General features: G+C 40.3%; 1 protein-coding gene across 1 annotated transcript; it reads left to right on the forward strand.

Annotated features, from left to right (window-relative positions):
- Window positions 1-319: 319 nt before the first annotated feature.
- prmt2ip (PRMT2 interacting protein) lies at window positions 320-15,642 on the forward strand. Its single transcript, XM_084734580.1, has 3 exons — window positions 320-1,742; window positions 6,394-9,643; window positions 13,963-15,642. Exons 2-3 carry the CDS (start codon window positions 6,436-6,438, stop codon window positions 15,078-15,080), a joined length of 4,326 nt encoding a protein of 1,441 aa, XP_084590706.1. The 5' UTR covers window positions 320-1,742; window positions 6,394-6,435; the 3' UTR covers window positions 15,081-15,642.
- The last annotated feature ends 545 nt before the right edge of the window (window positions 15,643-16,187 follow it).

A 16,187-nucleotide genomic window follows, 5' to 3' on the forward strand; every position in this document is an offset into this window, starting at 1 on the left:
TGACCTGATTTTAACTTTGGTCAACTAGTCAACCATTAACTACATTAGGATGAAGTCAAACATGGTGATTCTGTGCTGGAACCTTGCTTCACAGCAGTATTTTATCTATATGGGATATAAGTTATGTTATGCTCCTTATTTTTTCCTCAGTATCTCATCTAAAACTCTTTTGCTCCTTCGCTTTTTCATTTGAGGTTTTACTTTTCTTTTAACTTTTACTGTACCTGACTTTGACAGGCTTACAGCAAACCTAACTGTGGTGTTTTTCCAACGAAAACATCTGCATATATTGCTGTCAGGATATCATTATATTCATTTTCTTGTTGCAGGTATCATCATACACTCCAAATCTTTTGACTTTTTCTGTGGCTTATTTTTCATCAAAACCTATGCATGACTGTGTAGAGTATAAATTGTCTAGTTGAGTGGTTTTCAAACTGGGTTGAGGGGACCAACAGTGGTCTTTGAGTGATTTGTATGGGGTCTCCAGCAAAAGGAGGAATATAATATTTTAACATTTAACATTCATCATTTTTGGAAGTTGGAACAACAAGGGAAGAAATAGGGTTACCCTTTTAGGTGAATGTAATTTATAGTGCTTCTATTGATTTTAATACTTAGATGGGATTCCTTAAGACAAAATCCGCTCAAAGTGGGGGTCTATGGTCTAATGTGCATCTATTATTTGGGTTCTTGACATAAGAAAGTTTGGGAAACCCCGGTGTAGTTCACTTTGTTGTAAAAGTGTGGTGGGATAATACAATACCGTACCACATCATACCATACAACTTTATTGTCATTATACACTGAAATTCATTTTGCATCCCTGGGCTTTGTTGCAAAAATGCAGTAGGATAACTTAATCTATAGGTCAGGAAATTTATTTTGCATCCCTGAGCAGCTTTGTTCAAAACATTACACACAGACTAAATATACAGTACACATATGAGTTTTCACAAATATAGAAAAACACAACAGTCCAGACAGTTATACAGTGTGTATCACATTATATTCCTTTGGTTAGATCTTAGCAACACACAAATTTTGCTTTTAGCAACAGTACAGACTGACTCTGAACTGCCTCTTGGATATCAGCTTTATGAATAAGCAACAAGTAATAAAAACAATAACTGATGTCTCACATTAAATTCCATGAAGTGAAATAATCGTTATAACAGATTATTTCCTATTTTTCACGGACCCCCCTGAAAGTATTGGGATCAAAACTCTGGTTTGGGAACCAACAGAGAAAAGGGAGCGGAAAAAATCAAGCCAAAGAAATCAATAACACAGAGAGACTTGTGTTATCTGTCAGTGCATGAATAAAAACATGACTCTGAGTTCATGTCAGGCAGGATCAGCCGCCAGCTGGCCGCTACTCATCAGGATTCAGCCAATAAAAGTGAGAAGGTGGCCAGCGGGGAAAAAAAAAAGACGTGTAGAAAACAAGCGGTGGATAGACACAGGGTGTGACTCCGCCTATTGATCAAAGACCATCCTCCTCCTCCCTTTTGTCTTTTCTTCAGTTTGTTAACTTCTCTAAAAGCAGCGTGGACTTCGGGCGAGCCGCCCCTGCGACCATTTGGCACACAGGCCTTCAGTTCATCTGGTGGGATTTTGGCGCATCCGGACTGACAATCAGAGAAGAGGACAGACCTTCTCCCCCTTTTTTTTTTTTCTCAGAAGTTGTGTTTCATGGAGTCTGTGTGGAAATCATTGATAATCACCGCAGCAGCAGCGAGGTAAGAAACTTATTTACTGCTGAGTCTTCAAAAGGTCTAAATAAACGACACAGTTTTGGTATAGAGCCCTGAACAAACAAACAAATCACACGGGTGTTTGCTGAAAGAAAACAATGCATGACAGCTTCTGAAACTATCCCTGTAGCCAAAGCAGCGCACCTAAAGTGTCTGAAACTGTGCTTTTTGCCCACAGTGTGGTTTTACTTTTACCGTGGTTTGCGTCGCTTTCGCAGCCTGTATGGAAATGACTCTCACCGTGATCGAGCTCTTTGCGCGTATATGATTTTCATATGATTTGCGTCTTATTAATGAACAGGCTGTTCATGCAGACAGGACAAAAAGCTAATGTCTTCTTATGAAACTCCTGATAAGCAACTACACAGGCTACAACGTCCAAGGAAGCTGTGAAGACACTTGTGTTTTTTTTAAGCAGAAGTTCCGTTTTTTTTGGTGAGAATGCATGCGATGGTTCCTTTTAGTAGTTATCCGGAAAGCAACGATTGTTTTTTTTTTTTTTTTCCTCTCTCTCTCTTCGTGTCATGTGAACTCCTTTTGACCCGACAAACTCAACAGACAGGCGATCAAATCCATGATTTATAACTTGGAAAGACAGATTGGGATGAAGTGAATCTTTTGCCTACTTATTTTCCCCACGTGCTTCAGTTTGGACGGTTTTCTTTAGGAAGTCACGCTCGCCATCACCCCTACCCTAAAGATCTGGAACGACCCCAACAAACGCACACACACGCACGCACGCACACGCGCACGCACGCACTGCAGAGTGCAGCTTTTTGTCCGTTGAAAACAGCGCAGCGCAGTTTCCTCCACATTAAACCACATTTCTCCTCGCTCTGTGCAGATAGGCCATCGCTCTGTGCTGAAAGGTGTCAACAGGATGAGCTGATAATATCTGTCAGGGTCTGGCTGCTGTCGGTTATGAGCCTGGATGTGGTCTTAATGTGGCGGTTACAGTGAGGCCTCCACACGCATCTCAGCCTACAGATGTTTCACAGATACCATCAGCAACATTTCATTTTTTATACAGTTTGCTATAGAGTCCAGAGATAAAGTCTGCTGCTGGATCTGATAGAGCTCTTTCAGTATTATAGACAGGCATAGTCTAGACCGAACAGCTATCAATGGATTAATCAAGAAAATAATCAACCGATTAATCGACTGTGAAATAGTTGCAACCCTAATATTCAAAAACAGATTTTTCAAAGCGCTTCACAGACATAAAACCAGATAAACAATGACAAATTTAAACAACTTTGATGCAACAGATAAAAAGGAATAGAAGAATGAATATCAGCTGATATTTTATCCGCTCAATATTTGCCTGGCCAGCTATATATGTATCGGCATAGGCCAGTTGTTTGACAATAAAATCATTACGAATTATGTTAACAACACTAAGAGACAATGGATAAGAAGGAATAACAAAATGAATAAGGGCAAATACCAAAAGTCTAATTAAAAAGCCATTTTATAAAATTAGTTTTTAAGAGTTTTAAAAAGGCGTGTTGTCTATTTTTCAAAAGAAGGTTATTTCACTGTTGTGGAGTCCGAATGGCAAAAGCCCTACTACCCTCTGTCTCAAGTCTTGCCCTGGGGTCTGAGAGCTTTTATAGGCGGCATTTTAAGCATATTTAATCCCCTTTATTAATAATATCAGTGATGATTGTCCTTAAAGGTAATTGGCAAAGAATTGGTGCATTACTGCCAGCATTGCGTAAAGACTGAGGATGAATAGATCGTTTGACAAACCTGTTTAATGACTTGGGGCCGAGGTCGTGGGGTCATCATGATCCTCGGTTTTTCGGTTTAACCCTTCATATATATTTTATATATGTAAATAAAGAAAATTGGTTTATATTCTGTATCTATTGGAATTTTTTCTTACTCCCTAATATCGGTATCCACATCAGCCCCCAAAATCCATTATCAGTCTGGCTCTGTTCAACATATATTGGCAGATGTTTGGCTTAAGATTTGGCTGCCATGGATCTTTTCTCCTGTGATCTGTCTTAGCATTCAATAGTGGAAGAACAGTAATAAAAGTTTAAAAAAAAAAAAAACATCGCAGGGTTTCATATATCTGCCTCACCAGTTCTGCTAGTATGACAGAGCCATGAATTATGTTTTGAGATGATTTATCTTTCTCCTGTTAAACCAGGCTGACAGTGGCATGCACAAATTGTTGAATTATGCTGCCTTCAAGTGCCCATTGGAAAAGCCAGAATTAGGAGGTGAGCATGCATAAATATTATATTTAGAGGTAAATGCAGGTTATGTTGAGATTTTCACTGGTTGATTTTCACTGATGTTGATGTTAACCATAAGGTGTGCATGAATAATGTGACAAAAAATAATTTGCACCTATTTTGATAATTGATTGATAGTTGAAGTCATTTTCCAAGTTGAAACGTCAAACTTAAATTGGTTAAATTGGACTGTTTTTCTTTCTTATTTTTTTTTTTATTTTTATTAATTTTAACAATAAAACAAGGCAGATGTAATTCAACAGAAGAATGAAAGAAAATAAGCAAATTGTACAGGTGAGATAAAACAAACAAACAAACAAACAAAAAACCCAGAGGCTTATAGAGGGAATTTCACCTTAGTAAGCATTAAACACCAACAAATACAAAACATAATGTCGTGTAATCTACAAAAGTAAGAAATAAACAACTATAGGCTCAAAGAGTGACATTAAGTAAGGAACATAAATCAAAAACAAAACAAAACAAGATTATGATGTTCTGATGATATGATAATAAACTGGATGTGTTGATTTGTAGTCAAAATAAAACGGATATTTATAGATGTCATGGTCATTTGTCATTGTTTTTTGACATTCCAGGCTGCATGTTTAAAGCTATTTTGATCTTAATGTAAAGTTAATTTGATTTATTTTACATATTATCATTCTACAGTCTTGATACACTTGACAGAATGTGTCCATCTTATGAGAACAGGGCAGTGGATGGAGTATATGTGGATTGACAGATCAATATCTGTCAAAACCCCACATGTCAAATTTTTCATTTTATATTTGCAAGCCTGACATATCAAATTTGGTATTCGCCCAAGGCACTGAGTTTGACATGCATGCCATCTTTTACACATGCTTTAACAGACCATTCTGGTGCCACCAAACACTATCATAAATAACAAGTATTTATTGATCATAAGCTCTCAGGGACTTCACACATGGTGAATGATCTCACACAGCGCTCCAGGGGCAGTACAGGGGAGGAAACTTCTGAAGAAAAGACAACACAGAGAACAGATGTACTTATGCATCTTTGCCCATAAAAGTTAGTTATTCAGTTTAATTTTATTATTTTCCTTTTTAGATTTTTGGCATAGAATTGTTGATTTATTGATTAGTTGATCAACAAAACATGACTGATTAATTAATTTCAGTAACTTTTTCAAGTATCGACTGGTTCCAGCTGCTCTAATGTTTGCAGTTGTTTTTGTTTCTATATTAAACTGAATATTTTTGGCTTTTGGATGTTTTGTATTTTCTATCATTTTTAAGGCAAAATAATAAAACATAACCAATAATGAGAAGATTAATTGAAAAGGAAAATGACAGTTGGTTGCAGGCCAACACTGGAGAACTGTCTGAAAAAGGAACTATGACATGTCGGATGGTTTGTGGTCATGAACAGAAACACACTGTCCAGCGTAGTGTTGGGTGTCATGGAACCCAAGATGAAAAGTGCTTGTCAGATTGAGTGATAAGTTCTGGTTATGCAAGACTGAAGCTCTTTGGTGTGATAGTGATGACACATTCTGCCATCCAAAATGAACCATAGAAACACGTTCAATATGACTCACTTACAGCAAATTAAATATTTGCAGACGTGACTGAAGGCTGCAACATGAGAACAGGATTTGTTTATTATTGCAAACTGAGGCAACTATCACAGTGGCTGTCTGTAGGAAATAGTTCTTGTTTTTAGATTTTCTCATTCGCTAACATCTCTTGCATAAGTATTAAAATATGAATCATCCTCACACATCCCTAAGATTGTAACTTTGTCGCAACTTGTTATATCCACCAATGTGTACAGGCTGACGAGGGTGTATATGACATACATGTGATAAGCCACAAGTTGAGAAAATGCCTCAAGCTAGGTGGTTTCTCACGCTGAAGTTGGCGTTTCTTCTCATGTATCTAATGTCTGAGGTGGGTATTTTTTCAAGCTAATTTAAAAGGCGGATCTCTTGAATTTATCTTGGATCACTGTACATGGTGGAGCACTGGCACGCTAAAGGTTGTGATTCATTCATGGTGAAACGATTCCAATCCCTGGTTTAGATTAAAATTGCTATATTATGTGACCTTAAGTACAACAACCTACACCTCTGTGATAAAAACACACAGGGAATTATGAGCTCTTTAACTGTTTAGAGGCACATTGATGCCAACAAATTTTCTAGCATGGAGAGCAGCCTATATGGCACTTCATTATATTTTGGAAGGGCAGCCAAGAGGACACTTTTGCAGTGTTTTTTTCAAACATGGGGGCGCCAAGGGGGACAATTGTTCTCCCTGCCCCCCTCTGAGTCCACCAATGTCTTGCATAGACATTAAATAATGGCCGGCGGTGTCTAATTGCTGTTTTTATGTTCTCAGGTCTGGAGCTAAATCATTGCACCATCAAAACAAAGTTACTACATGATGAGCAGTCAGTCCATGCAGACCATCATTAATCCGGTGTTTCAAGGCAAGATGCCATTATTCGACGGGACCATAGCACCGACAGGACTGCCAAAGCCAAAAACTATGTCTGATTTCCTCGGTAAGCAGACGCTGCAGTACAGCGGTGCCTACTTTACTTATGACCCCAGAGGAAAAGATGGAGCACGATTCACTCCTCCTTGGAGCAACTCAAAGACCTCCCTGCTGGATGGCAGAAGTCCTGTGACTCACCTCTCTGGCATGGAAGGACAAAAACACATAATTTACAGGCAAGACAGCAATTCTTCAGAGGAAGGCCATTCTCTTTCTTCCTCTCTGCATCACAGCCCAGTTAAACGGGGCTTTACCTTATACACTAAAAGTCCAGGGATCAGCAGTCCTACAGCTGCTACATCAGTGGCTGTTAGAAGACAAAAAAACAGAGGTGACAGTTCATCTCCCCCATCTGAAAACTCTGTTTACTTAGCAATTCCTAAGCCAGTTTACGGAATTAACCCCTGCTGTAATGAACTGGGTTGCATGATAGGACAGCGTTACAGTGTGGAACATGGCTCTCCGAGGATACCAAACACTGTGTATGAGCATGAGTGGATTCAAACTGATGGTCACTACACTGAAAGACTGCCCACCCAGGGGAAAGTACAAGACGCACTGTTGCAACAAAGAGGTTTACAATTTGAGTCCAGTGCAGAGGCACTGAAGAGGATACCTGTGGAGACATACAGTCCAGGTAGAGCAAGGACTTTGCCTGGTATGATTGATCCAAACTACAGCAGTTACCCCTGCCCCCTAACTCGCACACTGTTCGGTTCTTTAAGTGAGCCGAGTCAGCGTCTACAGACTTCCCCCAGAGGCTACCCCAGCTTATTCCCCTCCCATCCAACATATGAGCATATGACCTCAGAGGTTTATCAGGAACATTCTCCCATGTCCAAATATGGCCAGCTAACACAGCACCCAATGTTTTACTACCCCCAGGCAAATGTGGAGGTAGAAAACAGGACACAGTGTAAAGATGTTGGCAGCAAGCAGAGAGAAGATGTCCCTGTTATTCTTAAACATCCAATCTCCACCCCCCGGGAGCATTACATAGTGCCTCAGTCACTTCATGGTGAAATTCCTTTGCCTTTGGCTAGCACTGAAACGTTGTCAAATCATTCCTTAATGCGGGGTTTTGACTATCCATGTTATGCAGTTCCTGGATTTCATGTAAATGCAAGCCAAATCAGACCCCCTCTAAAAAGGCAACGCACATCGCCCAGCTTGCACTCAAATGGTGTAAATGTTTCCCCATCCAGCCAATTCATGAATCACCCTTTGGCAACCAATCTACACAAAGACAAATCAAACGCTCGGCTGCATGTTGACCAGTCACACATCAACTCACCGTTCCTACGTGTGGAACAAACCAGTCCTATTAGACGTACAAGCCAACCTGGCGTCTCACAAATTAACCGTTGTTTTCCTCCACCTACAAGCCTGCACATAGACCGACCCATTCTTCCACCACCAGGCTTGAACATGGACAGACTGCTGGACTACTCCTCCCGCGAAGCTCAGGTTAGGTGCCTGAAACCGCCAAAAGTCCTTCCTGTTTCCCCAGCGGCATGGGTGCCCCGGTCACCTCATCACAGCTCAGATCGAATCCCCATAGCTGTGCCTAATAATGCAAATGTCAGTAAAATAATTTTTCCCCCTGCTGTTGCACCAGGAAATAAACACAATGGTCCTGTTTCCAGTTCAGGTGCTGCTGTTCTTAAAGGGTGCCTGAAGAGAAGTATTTCTCACTCATCTTCACCCATAAGAATAAAAGAAGAGGATAGGGATTTGTGTGTGGAACCCATTAAGAAACGACAAAAGGTGGAAATAAGGAATGCACAAGCAGGAAGTGAAAATGACTCTCCTCCTATGCCAGTTATTGATAATGTCTTCAGTCTGGCACCCTACCAAGCATACCTGCAGGCCTCTGGAGTGTTGTTCCCAGGCAGAGTACCTCAGAGACCCGTCCAGTTGTCTGAGGACTGGGAACTCAAAACCAAGCCACACACAAAAGAGAAAAGGCAAGATCGAGATGAACAGCAGCCTGTAGTTTCCAAAGAAATCTGTGCAAATGCTCCAGCAGAGAAGCCTGTTGTAGAAACCTGTGAACCCAAAAATATTAAGGTGGAAAAAGAAGATCAGTCAGACACAGTAGAGACCCCTGGCACTCAGAGTGACTGCAGCAAAGTAGCAATCAAAAAAGAGCCAGAAAAGACTGTTTCATCCAACTGTGGGCACATGTTGGTGATCAAGAAATGTGAATCTGATGAACTTGAAATTAAACCATCATTAGCTGATAAAAATGAGACTTCAGACGAGTGCAAACCAGGCGAAGTGACTGCACAAATGAACTCATCTCCTCAGGGCGATACAAGCACACCATTCAAAGAGGTGGTCACCACTCAACCCAAATCCATTTCTCCTTCTCAACCACCTGAGCGCAAACTAAATTTCAAAAACATTCCTCCTGAATGTCTGAAACTTTCAAACTACAAAATCGTTCTCCGTGATCCAAAGCAGTCTAGCCCTGTTCCACCCCCAGAGAAGCCACCTGCACAGCCGACAACTGAATTTACACCAAAACTAGACCTCCAAATGCCAGTCCGCAAGCACTTCTTAGAGTTGCATCATTCCCTCCACAAGCTAGTATGCACATCTGTGTTGTCCTCTTCAGAGCAGGAGCTCAGGACCTGGTTGTCTCAGTTGGAATTGACTGAACCAAATTGTCCCCCAAGCAAAATCCAGAAAGTGTCCTGTTTGTTGGGGGTAAAAGCCAGAGAAACGTGGCTCAACGAGGAGATAAAGTCAGCACTCCAGAAGCTCCTGGAGAGGTTGAGAGAGTATACCACCCAGGAACGCTGTCCTTTCCCACATGTCATGCGGACAGGGGCGGTGTTCCTCCCCATGCTGGTGGTGAAGGAGCTGTTGTTTCCGACCGTCCAGGGCAACTTCATTGACCAGGTCCTGCAGGAGCACAAAGTGGAGCTGCGGCCCACCACACTCTCAGAAGAAAAGATCCTCATCCAGCTTCATAAACGAGCCTGTTCCTCCAGGCTCAGGAGGCTGATGTCCCTCAAACACCTGCCTGACATCTACGCGGATGTGGTCAACCTTCTGTATTACACCTCTGTCTGCAAACATCTGGGTAAGTAGTAGAATTAATGTTTTTTTTTTTTAGTAAAGAAAGAAAGGAAATGGATATTGCAGTGATGTTATTTTGGTCACTAACATCTTAGTTTAGTGCTTAAAGGGATAGCTTGGATTGTTTGAAGTGGGGTTGTATGAGATGCTTATCAATAGTCAGTGTATTAGCTATAGTAGATGCTGGTCGGCATGCCCCCAGTTTGGAGCAGCAGAGAGGGGTACCAGCTCGCAAGCTAATCATTGAACTGTTATGAACAGGGTCAGCAACAAAAGATATTTTACACATTTTAAAAAATGTCCATAAAAAAATCAATATCATTTTAAGTGTAGGCTAAATTAAGAACAATTTCACTGCTTTATCCCATCGGACAGCTTTCTCCAACGAGAACCTGTCGTGTTGTAGGCTAAATCTCACTCTCCAAATCAACCAAACTCCATGGGTAAAATCAGTAATTTTGTTGGTCTACCGCTGCCTCAGCCTGTTAATTTGTGTAATTATGTGACTTTGATGAATCTGAACAATCTTTTCAAAAACACTGAAGTCACACAATAGAACAAACAAGGCAGTGGAGGGCCAGCATCCATCCAAAATATTCTAAATATGGTGTTCAGTTAAAGTGATATTGATTTTATTATTATTATTTTTTTGAGTAGCCAAACTACATTTTGCTGCTGACCCTGTCCACACCAGTATATTGCTTAGCTTCTGTACTGCTCTCCTTCTCTGTTTCTCCTAAATGCCTCTGTCCTCACCGCCATATTCTATCTATATAGCTCATACAACCTTGCATCAAATCTGAACTATCTCCTTAAAACATTTCTGTTAGTTTTCCCAATAAACGTTACTCAGTGATGGTATTATGGTAATTATTCTCTGGGTAATTGTCAAGCCAGACAAATCAGAGGTGCTGCAGTAAGCAACAGTTGTGTTAATTACTTCTCATGGGGAAATGCTGGACACAACTACCTATTTGACCAACACTGAAGTAAACAAGTGTTTGTGAAGCAGGCAGGAAATGGATGAAAAATAGTCAGTTATTTTAGGGGCGTGCATACATAAACTGGATGCCTTCTAAATATTACACTGGGAATTCTTCCATTAGCTGCAGCCGTTATTCAGCACAAAGACTGTAATTCATTTTGTCAGTAGAGTTTATTGTTCAGGCAACTATAAAAACTCAACTTTTAACCTCAGTCATGAGTAACAATTATGAAACAGCTTGTAAAAGTAAGTTTTAGGGTGTCATTTGTTCTTACTGTTATTTATGATTAGTTCACATGACTCAGTGAAGCAATTTATGAGATACTGTTTCAAATAGAACTGTTTCAGCAGAATTTTAGTTCCATACACTAAAACCCTTTGTTTCGAGGCAGATACTGAAAGATTATACCTCTAGTTTGATCATTTGACCGTGTGTGGCTGCCAAAGCAACATTACTTCCTGCCTTTTATTGCAGATTTCTGGAAATCCCCAGTGGGTAGACAATGTGATTTACTGATTCTTCTGGATTTTATTATAAAGTATCATATTTTGGCTGTTAATGTATCATGGTTTCCCCTCAAACAGCATTTTAGTAATCCTATTTTCTGCATTATTGGCCCTTTTTGTAACAAACAAATCACAATAAAAAATATTCAATATAAAATCCATTATTTTTTTACAGAATCAACTTCACCCGATGTCCAAAAGAGAGTCCAGGTATATTTATTTTTTATGTTGTCCCTCAATCTCACTACTCTTTGCTTTTTCTGATTAGAAAGCAGGGAACTTCTGCTAACTTTCAGTGACTAATCACAAGAAGTTGCATGACTGCATTATACTTGTTATGGGTGGGTGGAGGTAAGGGTGCTGAGCTGGGCTGTTTGTGGAAAAAATGAAAACTCTCCTTCATGATTCTGTTTGGTAGTATTGGTGGACTTGAAGAAATGTGAGGCAGACTGTTGTTGGATCACATGACCAGAGGAAGGAAGTGACAGCCTGCTACACGTGGGGGGTGGTAACTGTCATACGGTTTTAGTCCTTTGGGTGGGAGAGAAGTTCATGTTTTTAGCAGACTGTGATCAGCATCTTCAACATGCATCTGTGCTTTTTTTAGTCATAGAGGGAAGTGGGACTGAACATCTTGTGTTGTTATGAGAAAACAGTTCAATATAAGTTCAAAGATTTTCTATATTGTCATCAAATCCCATGAATATAACCATCCAAAACCAATATGTCTCTCTGTCTTTCAATACTTTGACTTCCCCAGGCGGCTCCTGTACAGCATATGCAGGGCTGAAAATAAACTACAGCGCCCATGTTCATCGTAATGAAGTAGCATGACACTCCGGGTGTAGCGATGTGGCTCATTTCATTGTTTAAATTGTTTTTGGACAACAGTGCAACTCTGTGGCACAGAAGACTTCTGAGAAGGATCAATTTATTACTGTTTTTGATCTTTTCATGGGATTTGTCGACAGTAATAAAAATATAGAGTCAAGACTTATCCTTTAAATCAAAAACCTCTTTACTTTGTGTCCTTTGACAGCTATGATTTTGTTTGCCACAAACATTCACTAACTGAATTGAGCTTAATCAAATTTCCGTTCACTGCTGACATTATTAACAGTTCACATGGTTTGCGAGCACTTGACTTTGGTATCTGAACATTTCCCTTGTCTTACTCTTACCCAGCTGCTTTTTTATCCCTGACTGATAGCATCCCCTGTAGCAGCTGACTTTTTTCCCAGCCTCCGTGTTTACTCCCACAGCCCTCTATTCTGTCTCTGCTGAAAGGGTGTTTCATGGTTGAGGATCATGCTGCCCAATCACCATGTCTGATGTTATTAATAGAAGAGCTTCTCATTGTTCTTGCGTGCTGAGTAAGCACTATGGGAGCACTGATTTGTCGACCTGTATGGAGGTGTTGGGGGGTGTTGCTTTCTAGGAATCATCTGTTTGGGGGAAAAAAAGCAAATTTATTTATATTTGCTTGAGTCGGAGATCCTGATTCTGTTTCCCTGATCACTAAATAAAATCTATAAACTCTTATCTTCCCTTTTAGTGCAGATTGTACTTTTATCCACTGTAGTTCAAATGTTTGGAATCACTTGTTTTTCTTCTTTCCTTCTATAATGGCTGTTATAAAATAGATAAAAACAGTATAATTGACCACCAGATATATTATTTACATTTGAAATAGTGTGTGCCCTAAAGGAAGAATAATTAAAGGACCAGTGTGTGGGATTTAGTGACATCTAGCTGTGAGCTTACAGATTGCAAATACCTTGTCTCACTCTGCCCTTCTAAGCGTGCAGGAGAACCTGTATGGTTGCAAAACATACAAAATTCTTGTATCTAGAGCCAGTGTTTGGATTGTCTGTTTGGGGCTACGCCCATTTAGTCAATGTCCCCACAGTGTCGGGTCCTCAGTTGACAGAGGAGAATTGGTTTTGAAATTGTTTTTCAGTTCAGAAAAACATAAGTGACCCTAGGTCATTACTGAACCACAGCTATGCTTGCAATTGGCCTCTAAATATTTTTGGAACCAGTTTTTCTTTGGGCGTACTGCAGTCTATTTAGTGCTTAGATTGAATAGGTTTTAACTGTGGTTTGTTAGTCCTTTTTAATGTTTAGTTGATTTTCAGTGATCCAATTCCAATTGTGCTAACTAGGGTTGCAAATTATATGCATTTTCCTCAACTAATAGTGGAACGCTTTGATAATCAACAATGGATTAATCATTGATAGTTAATAGGATACACAACACACATCTTTCTCTCAGTTTAAGCTTTATTTATTATTTTTATTAAAACAATTTAACCAAACAGAACGATAAAACAATAATGCTCGAAATGGCTGCTCGTCAGCCTTTCATATTTTAACAAATGGGTCAACTATGTAAAATGGGGCTCCATTGATGCCAATTCATGAGTAAACATCTGACCTTAGGAGAAATTGTGTGCAAAACATACATTGTCAGTAAATAGATTTTTAATTGGGTAAATTCGTAATGGCAATTAATGATTTACTATTAACAGCTCCAGTGTTCACCTTAGACTTACCTTCTATTTTGAAGTTTTAAGAATAGCTTTGTTAAAGCATCACTCCTGTTAATTCCAGCTTCTTTAGCTCTTCATACAAAATAACAGCAATTTGTAAAGATGGGTTTCTTCAACCTAAAAGCATGAAACACCATTTAAAAATGTAGAGTAGTCCTCTCAGACATCTGTTTGTCACAAATCAAGTTTGTGTGACAGGTGATTCCAAACTTTTGAACAGTGATGTATGTCTGGCGTACTTTTTGACCTCTCCTAATTGTTACTTTCCTTGTGTTTCAGGATTAGATTTGGATGATCCTGCTACCAGAGAAAAAGATGAAGGTTGTGAGGAGCCTATCAGCTGCAGGACTCCTGTATTTTGTGACATCATTGCCTCACCAGCTTCACCCACAGAGTCACACCCACAGAAACATCCGAAGGACCAGGAAACAAAATCAAATATGAACAGGAGAAGAACCAAAAGTAGGGTAAAGAGCAGTTCAAGGCGTATGTTTCTTGACAATGACTCATCGGATGAGGAAGAGGCAGATGACACAAACAAGACTGTACATGGAGGTGTGCTGAGTGCATTATGCAATAAGGAGTGGAGCAGCCAACAGTCTGAAGGGAATGAGAATGGAGGAATTGACCACACTGATGCACATCAGGGTTCTTCACATATTCCTCTAAGCACAACTTCTGACAATTCATGGACATGTCCTTTAACCTTTGACATGCTTTCTCCATCTCCCAGTTACCCAGAAACAGAGGAAGCCTCCAGTCCACAGTCCTCAGCACCAGCCAAATCTCCAGCTCAATCCAACAATTGCTCAGGTGTGATTCTCAAACTGAGGAGGATGTTTAGCAAAGGTCTAAACAGAAAAAAGGCTCGCTACCAAGCAATCTCAGACTCGGGGACATTTGCTGATCCTTCCCTCTCACAGACTGAGGACGGGGAGGGAGAAGTGAGCAGCGAGATGGACCTTCGCAGGAGGGCGCCCAAAGTAACCCACAGTTGGCAGAGGACAGGAAGCTTCTCTCATGCCTTAAGACCCATGAGCAGGTCTTCTAAAAGAAAACACAGATCTCTCCTAAAGATCAAATACTGTCCCTACTTGTCTGCCTGCCACAGCGCTGAGCACAGAAGGCGCTGGGTCCTGCGTTCAGCCGTCCAGAGGGCTCAGGGGGCCATGAGGTTCTACTACCCAGACCTGGTGGGAAAGAGGATTCGTCATCTGTATGAAGAAGATGACAAATCAGAAGTGTGGTACAGGGGGGAAGTGCTGCGCGTCCATGAGGCCCACACCAACCCCCTAAAGACAATATTTGAGGTCAGGTATGACAGCGAGCCTGAGTGGAAGTACTACCTGGAGCTGCTGATAGACTATAAAAAAGGCTGGCTCAAGATAGAAGACTAGCTTTTTCACACAAACGCATGTGTGCCAGTTTTGTTTTCAGTCGTGTCACTGAGAGTGCAATGATGGCTTTTTTCAGTTCCTTCTTTTGTTTTTTTGTCACTTGCCAAGAACAGGCTGATGAGCCCTTAATATCTGTCTGGCTTCCTCAAGAATGAAGTTGGACTGGATATTTTTTGTAATGAGGTCAGGTAAACACGACAGGGTGCATTTTTTTCAGGGACTGACTATAGCCAGCGTGCTGCATCCTGTAGTTTATGCTCTTATCTTTCACACATCTATCAACAGCTTTTCTGTGGTTATGAGAAAAAAAAAGCCACAACCTTGCTCAAAGCTACTACAAGGAGTTTTTAACTGGCTATATATACATATATAAATACATACATGCTTATATACATATATATGTATATATCTCCCCAAGCTTTTTAAATATACATATTAGAAGCAAATGAGACCAGCGGTGAGAAGTGTGTCTATTTCTGTGATTCTGTAGAAATCAGATGAAATGAGCCTGTGTTTACATTTTCCCAGGCAGAGTTAAAAAGAAGCAGGATGAGATTTTTATTTGGATAATTTTGTTTTGATTTGTTATATGTTGTGGATATTACAGTGGAAACACTACCGCTTTTGTTCTTAGGGGTCTTCAAAATCAACAAAATATGAAAGCTCCTTGTAGTAGCTTTATGTAAAAAAAAAAATAAATAAAATAAAACAAGTGTCCTCAAGGTTTTTCAAACTTTGAGAAAATTTAGCACTTTTCAAGTGGATGCATGCCCGTTCAGTGTTGATTGTAAATGTAGTGAAGCAGTAAATTCCTCGATGCTGTTATATTGACCAAGAAAGTCGAGTTCCTCTGCCAGTGGAGCTCTGCCGACAGCGCCTACTTGTTGTTGCTGTGTATCACCACCTTAGCCTATAGCTGGTAGTTTGTTGGCCAAAACATGGCACTAGATGACAAAACTACTCATCACTGGCCACCCTGAGGCAGAGACTAGAAATCCAAGCTGAGATGGACTTCCTCAACACCAGTGACATCACTGTGACATCGCAGGATGTAGGAAAAACAGCAACTTGACAACTCAATCAGAACCCATCAACTACATTTACCAT

This window comes from Lutjanus erythropterus, chromosome 13 (genome assembly GCF_056507025.1).
Source record: "Lutjanus erythropterus isolate fLutEry1 chromosome 13, fLutEry1.hap2, whole genome shotgun sequence".
Lineage (NCBI taxonomy): Eukaryota > Metazoa > Chordata > Actinopteri > Lutjaniformes > Lutjanidae > Lutjanus > Lutjanus erythropterus.